This window comes from Odocoileus virginianus, chromosome 9 (assembly GCF_023699985.2).
Source record: "Odocoileus virginianus isolate 20LAN1187 ecotype Illinois chromosome 9, Ovbor_1.2, whole genome shotgun sequence".
NCBI classification, from domain to species: Eukaryota; Metazoa; Chordata; class Mammalia; order Artiodactyla; family Cervidae; genus Odocoileus; species Odocoileus virginianus.
The window spans coordinates 48,527,196-48,543,312 of record NC_069682.1 but is presented as its reverse complement, the minus strand read 5'-3'; the positions used below and the strand labels follow the sequence as shown (position 1 = coordinate 48,543,312).

Genomic DNA, 16,117 nt, shown 5'->3' with positions numbered 1-16,117 from the left:
GGTATTGATGAACCTATTTATAGGATAGCAGTACAGTCAAAGACATAAAGAACAGACTTGTGGACATAGTGAGGGAGAGAGAGAGGGAGACAGATTGAGAGATTGAAGCATGTGTAAAATAGATAGAATTTGCTGCATGACCCAGGAAGCTCAACCCAGTGCTCTGTGACAGCCTAGAGGGGTGGGATGGGGTGGCAGGTGGGAGGGAGTTTTCAGAGGGAGGGGTCATATATATACCTATGTGCCGGAGCCTGCCGGCAAACGAACTGGTCGAGAACGCAATTACCAGAGTACCTGAGAAAAATAAGACTTAGACAGACTTAGACAGACTTAGAAAGATGGGGTTGAGAGGGACAGAGTCAGCTTGCGTCTAACTCTGCCAACTTTATTGAAGAATACCACACCTATATATATGCTAACAGGAGTTACTAATAGATTAAAGGTTTGCATATGTGCAGAGCTACAGGCACAGATGTTTTAAATTCCTCCACTTAAGATCAGTAAAGCATCACCCTAGCACCCAACTGAAATCAATAGAACATTAACTAGATCGATAACAGGCTTCAATCATGACGAGTTTATCAGCAACAGGTGAAAGATTGCTACAGCAATTTCCTTGAGGGAGGTGAGAAAGGCCAACCTGTGCTTTAATAAATCAGGGGTGGCGGGACAGAGAGGGACCTCTTGATCTCTCTCAGAGCCAAGAAGGAGCCTGAGCAGTCAGGCTGGCTCCCCGCACCTATGGCTGATTTATGTGATGCATGGTAGAAACCAGCACAACATTGTAACACAGTTATTCTCCAATTATAAATAAATTTTAAAAATAGTTACAGGCACTTACTTGATGGAGACAGACATTTTCTAAGAATGCATTTGTGGACTCTCCTGGTGGTCCAGTGGTTAAGAATCTGCCTGCCAATGCAGAGGACACAGGTTCAATCCCTGGTCTGGAAAGATTCCACAGGCCATGGGGCAACTAAGCCTGAGCACTGCAGCTACTGAAGCCCAAGTGCCCTACAGCCCGTGCTGTGCAACAAGAGAAGCCACTGCAGTGAGAAGCCAGCACCCTGCAACTAGAGCGTAGACCCTACTCAGCACAGCTAGAGAAGGCCTGTGCATAGCATTGAAGACCCAGCACAGCCAAAAATAAATCATTTTTTTAAAGAATACATTTGCTCTGAAGCTGACCCTTCAGTGGACTATGAGTGCAGTGAAGTCAATGAGCTCTATTCTTGGGAGACTCAAGTGAGGATATCTTTCCCTTTGTTCTGGGGTTAGGAACCTTATTCAGAGCACATCGGGGTTCCTTTGTGGCATTCTTTAGAAACTGTGAAGGAATCAGGCAGGTGGACTAGATCCACAGCCCAAAGTTGTACTTACCCAAGTGGCTCACTCATCCACCAAATTTGGTTCCAAATGGTGTGTGTCTGACCATTGTCAGAAATCAAATTAAAAGATGAAGATTTGCCACCACCAAGGAAATTGCAAGAGAAAAACTCTCCTAAGTGTTTTGAACAGCATTAATACCTGCCAACTAGACAGGCAGTAATTCAGAGGGTGACTTCAGCAAGCATCTTATTTGCAGGTGTAGACAACACAGGAGCTTTGTGGTGTTAAACAAACCTGGGCCCCTGTGTAAACCCTCCCATTTCCTAGCTGCATGTAGGACCTTGGGCCAAGTGCTTAGCTTGCTTAGCCACCATGAACCCACTGTTTGCAGCTTTTAAGTACCCAAGGCACAGGGTGGATGTGAGAATAAAATTGTATATGTGAACTGCTTGCCCAGGGCCCAGTCCATGATAAAAGCCTTTGATAAAAGATAGCTGTTCTCATTAGTATTGGCTTTCTTCACCAAGAAGAGCACTGTGGTGTTTTAGAAGTTTATTTATTTTAGTGTTTATTCTTAAACACTAAGAATATTGAGTTTTTCTCTAGAGCTTACTATAGAGCTACAGTTGTTAACTCATACTTTGAATTAGTCACCCTCAATCTGTTCAGTCAGTTTCCTACTTTTCATTCACCATTTGAGCTTAGAATAAGGTTAAAGAGTGTGCAGGGTCTTCTGTGGTGGTCCAGTGGTTAAGAATCCTCCTTGTAATGCAGGGGATGCAGGTTTGACCCCTGACCCATGAACTAAGATACCACATGTTATGGAGCATCTAAGCCTGTGCGCCACAACTAGAGAGTCTGCATGCCATAATGAAAGATCCCACCTGCCACAACTAACACCAGACACAGCCAAATAAATAAACAAATGCTTTTTAAAAAAGATTAAAGGGGAACCCGGATTTAGTTGTGCACGTAACAGGAAATATGGCAACTTCGTTATTGAAGGCCCTTGGCAGAATTAGGCAAATGTAATTTTTCTCATTTTCCCTTAAAAGTTCCCCTTTACTAACAGGACAGTCCCTCTTCAGGGTAAAAGAAAAAGAGCAATCTCTCTTCCCATTTCCTATAGTCTTGGGTGTTGAACAGGGATCTCCTGTTCAACATTCTACCAAGAATTGGCTATGTTGGGACTTCTTTAGGGTTTCTGGCTTAGGGAACTCTGGTTCAAAACTATGAATACCTTTTGTATAACCATGGCTATCCTTGATGTTCAGTGTTGCCTGCCAGTTGCCCCACTGAGTAAGCCATTTTGTATGTTAGTGATAGTCAAAGTTTTGTGAGAAATCAGTGAAAATTCTGAGATTAATTGTTTTAAATATTTCTTTTCTCTCCCTAGATTCCTCTTTCCTAAATTTCTTGACCAGTGTTCACAAGGTAAGCAATGTGCTTAGCACGATGTGCTTTAGCACGATGTGCTAGCAATGTGCTCTACGTCCTGCTTGCATGCCATTCAAATTCTGTTTAGATGCAACAGACTTTTCTTCATGTTCCCACCTACCATTCTGAAATCTAAAACAAAACTGATCCAGGGAGGACTGTGGCATTTTTTGCTGTTATCATATTTGATAGGTGGATTTCTTCCAAGAGTTTGTGTCTTAATGATAATAATTGCCGTGTCAACACCTCTTTTGAGCTGCACTTAACTCCGCCCTCCCTTCCAACTAATGTCAGTTGACTGAATAAGTATTCCTAGCCTGCGAATCAGCAAGATTTTGATGCATTTCTTCTGTCCCATGAGTGCAGAGTATGGGACAGTAGAACCTTCTCCTTTAACCCTCTCCTACATACACTGAGATTTTCCACATCTGCTTTATAATGTTTAGAAAAATCCACCCGTCTTGTAGGTTGTACTCAACCTTGCATTGTCCTACCATCTGGCAGTCTGGAAGCAGCACTATTTAGTCAGATTAGCTATAGTGGCTGGAGACCCGGAGTAAATTCTGAATTTCCTACAGTAGTGATAAAATGCTTATTGTTGTCAGAAGACCTGGGGTCTGGGCTTTCTGAAGCAGCCCAGCAAGTAGAAATCAGACGGAAGAAAATAACTCAGTGTCCCCAGCAGAGTTTTGCCCTGCTGATCCCATTGCCAGCTTACAGGGAATGGGGACAACAGAGCATTAGCAGAGCTGTTGTCTTGGGAAAGAGCTGAGCTGGAGGCTGTGCAGAGCAGGAGACTGCATCACTGGAGAGAAGAGTGTATATGTTTGACTGCTGCACTGAGGAGTCTCAAGTCCAGCTTTTTAGAGGCCCCTGTTGCTTTTTAGGCACTGCACCCTAGACGCAGAGTTGAATGGAGATTGGCTGGGTCTATCCACAGTGTCCACCCAAGGTAGATCAAAGAGATTATATGGGGGCTGGGTCAATAGGATGTGGTAACAGGCTGGATGGGGGACATTGAAACAAGAAGTATCTGGAGTGACTTCTAGATTTCTAGCTTGCGAAATTGGGAAAGTTGATGGTACATATCCTTGAAATAGACTACATAGGAGAAAACATAGGTCCAGGAGATAACCAAGGAGAGCTGTCTGATCCTTTGATAAATGTTTGGAAGTCATCGTCAAAGCCAAGGGTGTGGGCTGTAGTCCACCCCATGTCTACCACATGATCACATGATGTTTGCCACCCTAATGCCCCTTGGCTTCTTGACACTTTCTCCTTCAGTGCCCTTCTCCCTTTTTTGCATGTGGGAAAAGTGATCAGGCTGCCTTGGCAAAGAACCTTAGAGAAGTGCTCTGTCTTTACCATCCATGAACCTGGGCCAATATTACAAGAGGATAGCCCTTTTAAGCCAAGACAGAATGAGTTCTGTCTGGCATTTGGTAGGCATATTTCATTAACACAGCCTTCCAACTCATTGTTCAAAGGCAACGTATGTCAATTCTGTGCTTATATAAAGAAAGCTAGGGGGAATTCCCTGGTGGTCCAGTGGTTAGGACTCGGTGCTTTCACTACCACAGCCCAAGTTCAATCCCTGGTCAGGGAACTTAAAAAAAGAAAGCTAGGGATGTGATCAAATGTGGACAGGTGACTTTGAGGCCATATATGCTGTTTTCTGAAGTGCAAGGGGCTGGTTAAGTGATAGTGTTTTAGTAAACATCTTCCCCTTACATCTGGGCACAGAGGACCCTATTGACTAATCCAACCTGGTTCACCATGAGCACTGGCCTTCTGGGAAGACCGGAGATAGGGCAAGTATTTCTTTCTCCTTGGAGATTTAGTGCCTCCCTTAGAGGTGGAATCTGCCACCGGTAGACAAACATTTCATGTCCCAAGGGAGCATTTGCCTCCTTTGCTCCTGTTCATAAGTCAAGCTCTGATTCATTGCTTTTATAACAAGGGATTATTGTACAGTGAGAAAAGCACTGTATTGCAGCCACAAAATGATGTGTATTACAGAAATCCAAGGATTAGGGAATAATCTCAATGCTTATATGACCAGCACGGCTCATTATAATGCTAGCTTTAAAGCAGAGAGCAGACATTTTGCTCCCATGACCTGCTTTTAGAAGTATCTATATGGTGGAGGAAATGGCAGCCCACTCCAGTATTCTTGCCTGGAGAATCCCATGGACAGGGGAGCCTGGCTGGCTACAGTCCATGGTGTCGCAGAGTCGGACACAACTTAGCAACTACACAGATATAGAAAAAAAACTGGTGGTTACCAAAGGAGAGACAGAAGTGTGGTGGGACAAATTATGTGTATGGGATTAAGAGATTAAAGACTCCTATGTGTAAACAGCAACAAGTTTATATTGTATCAGATACAGAATTAGAGCCATTATTGTATAATAACATTCAAAGGAGTATAATCTGAAAAAATACTGAATCACTGTGCTGTACACCTGAAACTAGTATAATATTGTAAATCTTCTGTACTACAACTTAGTAATAAAAAATTATAAAAAAAGAAATATCTGTAGATAGACAAAGTGAGGTTTGATTTCTTCTAGGCTGTTGGAAGCCTTTAGCCAGACTGGGATGGTCAGACAGACCTCAGAGATGTTTCTCCACTCTTGGGAATGGGCCAGGCCAGGCTGCCTGCTCACTCACAGCCGACTCGTGAGGCATTGGCTAAATCCAAGTATCCATTCCTTTGTACATAGCAGAAGGATGGCCCAAGCAGGATGAAACTGCCCACGATGGCCTCTTCACCTTGTGCTCCAGATAACTGCTGTACCTTGCCTTAATGATGGCATTTCCTCTTGGCAGGTAGCAGTTTGCATAGCTGGACTAAGGAATGCTGGGGATAATCCTTTTGCTTGTCTCTCCATAAAGCAAAGCCCTTTTCTATGTCCAATTCCTGACCTAGAATCCAAAGCCCACAGGATTTGTCTACATGATACTCATGGGGCAAACAGGACTTTGAGCAAGGTGTCTGTCAGAGACTTAGACCCTAACTTTTTCTCAGGCAGGCCAGGCCTGAGCTTGTGATTCTGGTGCATGCTGCTCGGGTTGGCATGTTTGCATTAGACTGACTCTTCAGTTTCTTTTGCCCAAGAAGATAATAAATAGAATCCAAGGGCCTTTGCAGATCTCTCAGCCTTTCCTGGCTCCTCACTGCAAGATACACCACAGGTATTCTTGTCTTCACCCTGGGACTTTCATGGACCCTTGCAGGAGCTGGCTCTCATAACTGCCCTCTCTGGAATGTGCTGACCCTTCTAGAACCCTACCTCCTTCCCCACTGTGCCACATTCTGGGCCTGGCTGCCTAGTCTTGTCTTACTTAGGTTCCAGAGGCCCCAGCCACTTCCTGTAGCTGCACCAGGACATGGGGTTCTGGCAGTAAGCTCCCCAGACTGTCCTCATTGCCTACCCGCAGCCTCCAGAGTGATCTTTTTAAGTGGGAATGGGAGCACAGGCACTACCAGTGTCACCTTTCTTAGGAGGCTTCTCTGACACTCTGAGTGCAGATGGTCCATCTTAATGTTAAAGCTTATGACCAGCAAGGCATGTGAGGAGCCTTTTTAAAATAGAATAAACAAAAGTAGACATATTCTGCATTTGATTTCTAAGTCTTATTCTATTACCATGTCTAGGCCATACCTGAAAACCTAGGGGATAGAAGTTTTAAGTGTAGAAGTAGTTGTTAAGAAAATATGGTTTTGTATGTTCCTCTATACTTGTATATGCATAGACTGTCTGAGGAGACATACCCCAAATCTGCTTGTTAGTGGTTGCCTATGGGGAGTAGTAAGGTTCAGGGTGGCAGAGAAGGGAAGAAGAAACTTTATACTGAACCTTTTCATACTTTAATGAATTTTGCACCAAAATATGTATATCTAATCCTAGCTGCCTTTTAAAATGGCTGTCTGATGAATGATACTTGCTCAGACTTGCAAGTGGGAAAATTTTTGGCATGTGGGTATCCACAACTTAGTTGCTTAGGCAGCTGCCTCAGAGGTCAAGTTGCATGTGCCTTTTATTATACTTAGTTCATTTATTCATCTGTTCAGCAAATCTTTACCCAATACCTGCTCTAACCCAGTCCTGAGGGATTAGGAAAGTCTTCTGGAAGAGGTGCTATTTAAATTGTCTACAACCTGAGGTAGGAGTTGGCCTTCCAAAAAAGGAAGGAGGGAAAAGATAGTTTCAAACAGAAGAAACAGCAGGAGAAAAGACCTGATGGTGACGAGAGCCCTGAAGAAGTGCAGCATGCGGGTAGGTCAGACTGGCCAAGAAGTTTAGATATCAGCCTACAAGTAATTGGGATGCTTTAAATGTGTTAAGTGGGGAAATTATTTGATCAGATTTACATATTTGAAAGATTACTCTGACTACAGGAGAAAGAATGAATTGTAGTAAAGGAAGCCTGGAAGTGGAGAGAATGAGCACTAACCTAGTAAAGAGCAGTGGTCTAAACTAGGCACATGGTAGCAGGGACTGAGAGTGGAGGATGCACCATGGCCCAGGTTTGGGGAATTCAGCAGTCAGTGTGCCCTTACCAAGTGACCACTTGAATGTCAGGGGAAGCCACCGGGGAAACTCGCCTTTAAATCCTCAGAGGTCTCTTGAGCACTCTGCAGAGGCAGATGGGCTGTATTTGCCTAAGGCTGACTGACTTGCTATGGAGCACTAACAGATACTTGAGAAGAGCAGGATTCATGTCTGAACCAAAAAACCAGTAGATTCCCAAACAGCTTGTTAGGCACCCAGGAAGCAGATTCTATGCTCAGCAATTGAGCCTTACTTCCTGACATTTACAACCTTAGACGTATTGTATACCTTTTGTGTACATCATGCTAAATGATGGGCTGGATGAATCACAAAGTAGCATCAGGATTGCTGGGGAAAATATCAACAGCCTCAGCTATGAAGATGATACCATTTTAATGGCAGAAAGTGAAGAGGAACTAAAGAGCCTCTTGATAAGAGTGAAAGAGGAGAATGAAAAAGCTGGCTTGAAACTCAACAGTTCAAAAAATCAAGATTGTGGCAAATAGGGAAAAAGTGGAAGGAGTGACAGATTTTATTTGGGGGGAAATTTTGTATTTTCCAAAATCATTGTCGATGGTGACTGCAGCCATGGAATTAAAAGATACTTACTCCTAGGAAAGAAAGCTATGACAAGCCCAGATCACGTTTTAAAAAGTAGAGATACCACTTTGCCAACAAAGGTCTATATAGTCAAAGCTATGGTTTTTCCAGCAGTCATGTATGGATGTGAGAGTTGGACTATACAGAAGGCTGAATGCCAAATAATTGATGCTTTCTAACTGTGGTGCTGGAAAAGATCTTGACAGTCCGTTGGACTGCAAAGAGATCCAACCCAGTCAATCCTAAAGGAAATCAATCCTGAATATTCATTGGAAGGACTGATGCTGAAGCTGAAGCTCCAATACTTTGGCCACCTAATGTGGAGAGTCAACTCATTGATCTGGGAAAGATTGAAGGCAAGAGCAGAAGGGGACAACAGAGGATGAGATGGTTGCATGGCATCATCAACTCAATGGACGTCAGTTTGAGCAAACTCTGGGAGATGGTGATGGACAGGAAAGCCTGGCATGCTGCAGCCCATGGAGTCACAAAGAGTTGAATATGACTTAGCAACTGAACAGTGACAACATACCCTTTGTGTGTGCCTTGTCCCTATCATAACACATGACCATTGACATCAGTCTCCTAACCCCTACTCCCTGGTTGTGAATGGAATATGGTTATGAGGTTAGAGTCAATCTTTAGAGTTTGGGAACACTTTTTAAGTATAATTGGTGAGAGGAAGTATCACTGACTTCTGCCCCAGACCAGAGGCAGAGGCCGAAGCCAGGGATCCTGGGAGCTGCTTTCAAACTAGTGATAGCCACTCATCTAAACCATGGGCTCAATAACCTAGACTGGTGAGAGTCACGTGACTTAGCTTCCTGCGTGTTGCTGTGGCTAACTAAGGTCCACGTGCTACAGCCATCCCTGTCAGTCTGAGGAATGGATCAGTCTAGTCTCCTTGGTATAGATGATGGTGGTGGTAGTAGTGTCAGGTTACATTTAATGAGTTCTTACTTTCTGTAGCCTATGATAAGCATTTTACCGATAACCTGGAGATACATATTCCCATATAACAGAGGAGGAATTAGGGCTCAGAGAGAAAGTTGAGCAATTTGCCTGTTACCTATGAATAATTAGTAGAACCCAGAATTCAAACTCAGATTTTCTTGACCCTAAAACTCATGATTTCATCTTTATTCTGTCTTTTTACAAATAAGAAGATAAATAAAAATATAAATCATATTTTAAGCATCGCCCATGCTATTCAAAGGAGCTCACCTAGGTTTAAAGAAATGGAGACAGCAGGGTGGCATGAGAGGAGGATTGGGGTGGTAGGGTATTAGAAAAGATCTTAAAGAAGAAGTAAGCTAGTGAACAAAGTACAGAATAGTATAATATGCCACATCATGGGGGAAATGTATATATACACATTTGCTTGTATAAACTCAGCATATACCTGGAAGAAGACTCTGATAAACATGGTTGTCTTCAGGGGAAGGTAGTAGGTAGCCAGGGAGAAAGGGAATTTGTTTTCTCTTGTGAACCCTTCCATACATTATGACTTTTGCCCTCAAAAACTAAGTATAGCTAATTTTTAAAAAAACCAAACACTTTATTGAAGTAAATAGTATTGGTAAGAGTCCTCTGTACTGAATACTCATTATTCTGAGTCCTACAGTTATAAGGTTACTTAGGAAAGCTGAAGTCTTACAACTTAGAGTCATTCACTTATGAACTAATTATTTATAAAACTAGTCTCTGTTAGTGAAAAGATTAATGATGAGCACTAAATCTTTTTAGATACAGAACTAATTACAACATCTATGAGAATGCTATTACAAAATAGAATATAAATGTTGAAAATCTCAAAAACCTATAAATGAACTCATATTTAATAAAATATTAGGAAGCAGTAAGAGAGATTATCTGTACATTTTCTCAAGTGGGAGGTCAGTAAATTTTAAAGTTGTTAAATCAAGTTATACAGAGTATTTATACTCTTTAAAGATATAAAAATACCCACTTGGAGAAACTATAAAATTATTAATGTAACCAGCCAGAATGTGATGGTGGAGAAGTGGGATGAATTAAAAGGTACATGAACTTCCCTGTTCATGCGGAAAACTCAAAAGACATTGTTTAAAGGTGACAGAATAGCTATCCTAAGAACTTAAAACAGACTGTAGTTATCAGAAGGAAAGCAGAAAACAAAATGTAGGATCATACTGGTAAAGGTTAAAAAAAATGTTTTTAAACAGAATTCAACATAAACAAGGTGATAGGATCAAAGTACCATTAAATGTAAATGGGATATGCTGTGCGCTCAGTCATGTCCAACTCTTTGTGACCCCATGGACTGTGGCCCACCAGGCTCCTCTCTCTGTCCATGGAATTCTCCAAACAAGAATATTGGAGTGGGTTGCCATTTCCTTTTCTGTACGTGGATTAAACACCTCTTAAAAGGAAAATTATCTCAGATTAAACCAAAAAATCAAACTAAATTATATGATGTTCTACACAAGATCATCTAAAGCTAAGGATGGTGATAAAAGAATGGACAAAGATATAACAGACGAATGCAAACAAAAAGAGATGATGTTAATAACAGCAGAGTTGAATTTGTTATTGTTGTTCAGTTGCTAGGTCTTGTCTGACTCTTTGCTACCCTAAGGGCTGCAGCACACTAGGCACCCCTGTCCTTTACTATCTCCTGGAGTTTGTTCAGACTGATGTCCATTGATTTGGTGATGCTATCTATCTCTCCCATGGCCACCCCTCCTCTAAGGGAGATCATAATCTTAGTTTTTTGTATGTTGAAGTTTTATGCCAGCTTTTCCACTTTGTTCTTTCACATTCATCAAGAAGTTACTTACTTCCTCTTTGCTTTCTGCCATTAGTGTGGTATCATCTGAATATTTGAGGTTGTTGATATTTCTTCCAGGAATCTTGATTGCAGCTTGCGCTTCATCCAGCCCCTCATTTTGCATGATTTACTCTGCATATAAGTTAAATAAGCAGGGTGACAATATACAGCCTTGATCTTTTATCTCCTTCATCCACTAATGGACACTTAGGTTGTTAGTTGTTTCTATAGCTTGGCTATTGTGAATAATGCTGCAATGAACTTGGATGTGCAAATAGCTCTTCAAGGTAGTGATTTCACTTATTTCTGGTATAAGCCTAGAAGTGGAATTGTTGGATCATGTGGTGGTTTTATTTTTAATTTTTTGAGGAATCTTCATCCTATTTTTCATAGTAGCTGTACCACTATAGCGTTTACATTTCCAACAAGAGGGCACAAGTTTCCCTTTTCTCCACATCCTCACCAACTCTTGTTATTTCTTGTCTTTTTGAAAAACATAGCCATTCTAACAGGTGTGAGGTGCTATCTCATTATGGCTTTGTAAAATAACGAATTAAGCATTCAACTTAAGTTTGAAAAAGAACAAGAACTTTTTGAAAAAAGATTGAAGTATAAAACAGTATCTAACCTGTTAAGGAACACTATGGAGATTCTATTAGCAAAATCTAGACTACAAGAAATATACAAGAAGCAGTTCTTCAACAAATAAATCACAGAGAAATAAAGAGAAACTATAGATTGAAAGAGAATTATGTGATATATCAATGAAATATAATGTGGGGGCTTTGATTCCTGGTTTGAAACAATTAATTCTAAGAAAATATTCTTGAGTCAGAAAAATTTAAATATGGACTAGATATTTTATATTAAGATTTTTTGCTTAATCATTGTTTTTTTAAGATTTGTGTATTTATTTATGGCTGTATTTATTTATGATTGATTGATTTATTTACACCGGCTTTCTCTAGTTGCATAGAACAGGGGCTCCTCATCATTGTCGTGGATGGGCTTCTCATTGCAGTGGCTTCTCTTGTTGTAAAGTACTGGCTCTAGGTGTGCTGGTTTAGTAATTGCATCAAGTAGGCTCAGTAATTGCAGCTTGCGAGCTCTGGAACACAGGCTCAGTAGTTGGGGTGTGTGGCCTTTGCTGCCCTGCAGCATGTGGGATCTTCTTGGAGCAGGGATCGAACCTGTGTCTCTTGCATTGGCAGGCAGACTCTCAGCCACTGGACCATCAGGGAAGCCCCATTCATTTTTTAAAAGAGTCCTTATCTTATGGTAATACATACTGAAATATTTTGGATGCAATGATAGGACGTCTGTTATTAGCCTCAAAATCATCCTGTGGGGAAGACAAGGAAAGCCGAAAAGGTAGGAGTATGATACAGAAGAAATACAATTAGACAAATGTTGGTAATTCTTGAAGCCAGGTGATGGGCATGTGGGCATTCATTACATTATTTTTTTCTATTTTTATATATGTTTGACATGTTCACATTGTTGTCAGTAAAAATGGTTGAATCATACAAATGCAGGTGACATTATAGTAGAAGTGGTGTGTATGTGATGATCATAGCCATGTAGAATCGATATGGAAGAGATATTATAATTGTGTTGGCATGCTGGGATGTGATTAAATTCTCTGATTTCAAAATTATCAGTAGTGTCAGAGTGTTGTAGATTTTACTTCTGTATTTTCACAAAAGTATGGGAGTGATTGTGGCCCACTCCGCAGCATCTCTTTATATGGGCCACCCATCCTTACTGTGTCACTCTGTAAATATCTTTGTTAGAACTTACCTTGTAATTGTGAGTCCATGGATGAGCCTTCTTGACTGTGCACTCTTTAAGAATGATTAGCACCTGACATACGGTTTGTGTTGGTAAATGTGTTCTGAATTGGTGAAAGTCATTGGCAGCAGTTCCTAAGGAAGTTCATGGGATATGGAAAGGGCCATTTGATGAAAAAGCTCCAGGTATCAAAGTGAAATTAAGAAGACAGAGGAGGTTAGGAAGAGAGGCAGCTACAGAGCTGAGGCCATTCACTTCCAGAGGCTGCAGAAAGAACAGAATGATGGCTGTTATATCAGTATTGAGGGGCAAGAGTGTCTACAAGAGGGGGCTGCTAAAGGGGATGATCAGGGGAGGGAGCAAGGGCTCACATTTGTGCAAACCCTCAGCCCCAGTCAGAACTCTGAAGGCTGAATTGTTTTTGGTTTTATTCCACAGGCCTGGTTAGTAATGTGGTATTCACCAGTCACACTATGGAGCAGAGGCACCCTCTCCTTGTTCAGCTGCAGAGCCTCATCAGAGCTGCCAATCCTTCTGCAGCCTTCATTCTTGCAGAAAATGGGATTGTCACCAGGTAAACTTAATAGTCACTTCACTCTGTAAGATGAACCACTTTCTCAGATACAGCATTCTGTCTGTGACCCATTGGGTCTTTCCACTGTATCTAAGACCTGAGCATTTACGGAAGCCAGGTCTTGAACAAGTGTTTTTGATGCTGTGTAGAAATCACCAAGAGGATTCCCACACGTCAGTATCCTGTACTGTTTTGAGATGTTTTATTTTTGATGCATTCACATTCTCATTCATTAAAGGATTCAAGTCAAGACTCTCTCAGTGTTCTTTATGTTAAGATACAAGAGAAATAACATAAAAACATAGGGAAATTATATCTTTAATTCGTAGAGTTGGGTTCTAGTTACAACCTAAAAGTAGAAAATTAGTGACTTTTTATGTAAGGATACTAAGAGTTGTATACTTTTTATATAGTTTCGACCTTTGAGCATTGCAGATATTCTACATATTCAAAAATTAGGTCAACAAGGAGGAAAAAATACAAAAAGTGAATCCATCTGTATATCAAAGTAATAACAACCACACACACACAAACTAATTCAAGTAACTTTTGAACATAATCCTCTGCTATAACCCGAATTCCGAACAACATCACTGAACATTAGGGAAGGGAGATTATAAATATGAAATGGGAACAGTAAGGAAAAACCCTGCAGATGTCGGAGTTGAATAGGGGGACTCAATATAAATTCATTAGTTCAAAAAAATGTATATTCCCTCTTTCCATTAAAAGGAACCAGCAATAATACCACAGTAGCAATTAATACCTTTACCTCTAGATCTTAATTTCTAAGTACCAATCCCCACTAAAAGGTATCTGGTCTCCTCGGAGAGCTGGTTGATTGCAATTTAGGCAGTGAAAGTACAATGTGAACCTAGTGCATTTTATGCCAGAAAGGCAGGGAAGTATTCAAAAACTAGTGGAGATATTTCAAAAGGATACGGAAGCTAGCTTAAGAAGCTCCCACTTGAGTTTGGGACAACTTGAGTTGTTGTATGAGAGAACCATGATACTAATGGATTATAGCACATGGAATAAAATGAGTCTATGGTGATATTAAAAAAATAAAAAAGGGAGGGGGACAGCACAGTAAAGCTCTCCTCTATAGAAGAATGCTAGCTAATAAATAAGGGTTTATAGAACTGGAAAGACACCATTTTGTAACCTTTCATATAATTTGATTTAGGCAAGAATTATCAGTGGATGCCAAAAATAGTGGATGACAGATTGTTGAGGAAAAGGATATTCACTTGACTGAAAGTATCTGTCACTCCATAGACTATTTACTGCTTCCACAGAGGGAAAACTACCTTCACAATGAAAAGGTCTGATCTAGAAGACATGACATTGACCAAAATATTAAACTTAGCAAGACCACTAATGGAACGAAGTGAATCATGTGCTTCCTTCATATGACACTGTGGGAAGAACACATCACTCGGCCATTACTCTTGCCATGAGTGTTTAAATGAATCTAATCACGAGGAGCAACCAGACAAATCCAGGTTGTGAGACACAAGACAGCCGACCATGTACTCTTCAAAATTGTCAATTCCTTGAGAAACAAAAAGTTGGAGGTATTTTTTTCCAGGTTGAAGGAAAATTAAAGTTATAAATTCAATGAACTATCCTTGATTGGACCCTGAGTGCCCTGTCCCCCCTAAAGGGAGAAATTTGAAAATGGATGTATATTGTTAGGTCAATAGTTTACAACTTTAGCATGCATATGAACCTCTTGGGGATCATATTAAAATGAGGGTTCTGATTTAGTAGGTCTGGAGTAGTCTAGAGATTCTACATTTCTAGCAAGCTCCCAGGAGATACCAAGGCTGCTGGTCCTCCATATTAAATTCTTTAGGTGAGAATTAGTGAAAATGTGCTTGTTTCTAGAGATGCATATTAAAGTATATAAGGGTGAAATAACAGAAAAAAGTATATATGTATGTACTTGTGTGTGTATACAGGGGTGTGGAAGGGAAGGAAAATGTGCAGGTTAAGTTTGATAGTTCTGACTAACCTGGGTTTTCTGTATGTTTTTAAAGGAATGGAGACATTGAACTGATTCTCTCAGAGAATAGTTTTTCAAGTCCTCAGATGCTACGATCTCGATATTTAATGTACCCTGGCTGGCAAGTATTATCACTGAAAAATAGCTAAGATTTCTTTGTAAACTCAATGATTATTTACAGAAAAGAAAAAGTGAAAATACCAGGTGTGCTCTGGGAGGGTGACAATGGCAGCTGCAGTGGCCTGAAGTCCCAGTAGCTCCTGGCCTTATTAGAATCCTAGTGATCCACATCTCGGCCTCAAATTGAGACCCTTGCTGAATGTTGAGACTTAAGGAGTCATCTTGTGAGTACTAAGCACAGTGACGTCCTTTGTTGCCTCTAGCCTCTGGTTTAAGAGTGAGGTAGCTGGCATGGAACCAAGGAGTTACGACCCTTCTGAGTGAAAGAGTCACTCCTGAGAATAGTCAGTCCTCTGGGGTTCCCATCTGACAGATAGGTTGCCTGCTGTTGTGGCCCAGAGGATGTTCTCTTCTCTGCAGGTGGCCTCCCAGCCTAAACCTGTCCTCCGGATTTAGGGGAGCAGAGGAGAAAAGAGAGTGTGAAGTGCACCTTCTTCATATTTCCAGCATCACTTGAGCACTTACTCTGTACTACACATTGTTCTAAGACTTTGCTCTCCAGTATAGCAGCCACTGGCCACATTTGGCTACTTAATAATATATATTAATAAAAATGAGGTAAAATTTAGAATTTAGTCTTTAGTCACACAAGACCCTATTCACCTGCTTAACTATAACTAGCAGCTCCTGTGGGACAGTACAGATCCAGAACATTTCCTTCATCACAGAAAGTTCTGTTCATAGTGCCACTCTAAGAGTTCAGCCTGTGTTATCTCATTAATCCTCAAACCAGGCCCCAAAGTGGATTTCATTAGTTTCTTCATTTTAGAGATAAGGTAACTGAGGCAGCCAGGAGTTAAATGTCTTGTCCAAAGTCACACAGCTAGTAA

General features: G+C 41.0%; 1 protein-coding gene across 3 annotated transcripts in view; it reads left to right on the top strand.

Annotated features, from left to right (window-relative positions):
- Positions 1 to 16,117, top strand: part of DNAAF9 (dynein axonemal assembly factor 9) — a 177,668-nt gene that overhangs the window by 146,033 nt on the left and 15,518 nt on the right. For all 3 annotated transcript variants that reach the window (XM_070472353.1, XM_020882894.2, XM_020882893.2), the window contains 3 exons: positions 2,726 to 2,763; positions 12,964 to 13,099; positions 15,142 to 15,228. In XM_070472353.1, coding sequence (XP_070328454.1) covers positions 2,726 to 2,763; positions 12,964 to 13,099; positions 15,142 to 15,228 — 261 coding nt within the window. The remainder of the gene's footprint in view (positions 1 to 2,725; positions 2,764 to 12,963; positions 13,100 to 15,141; positions 15,229 to 16,117) is intronic.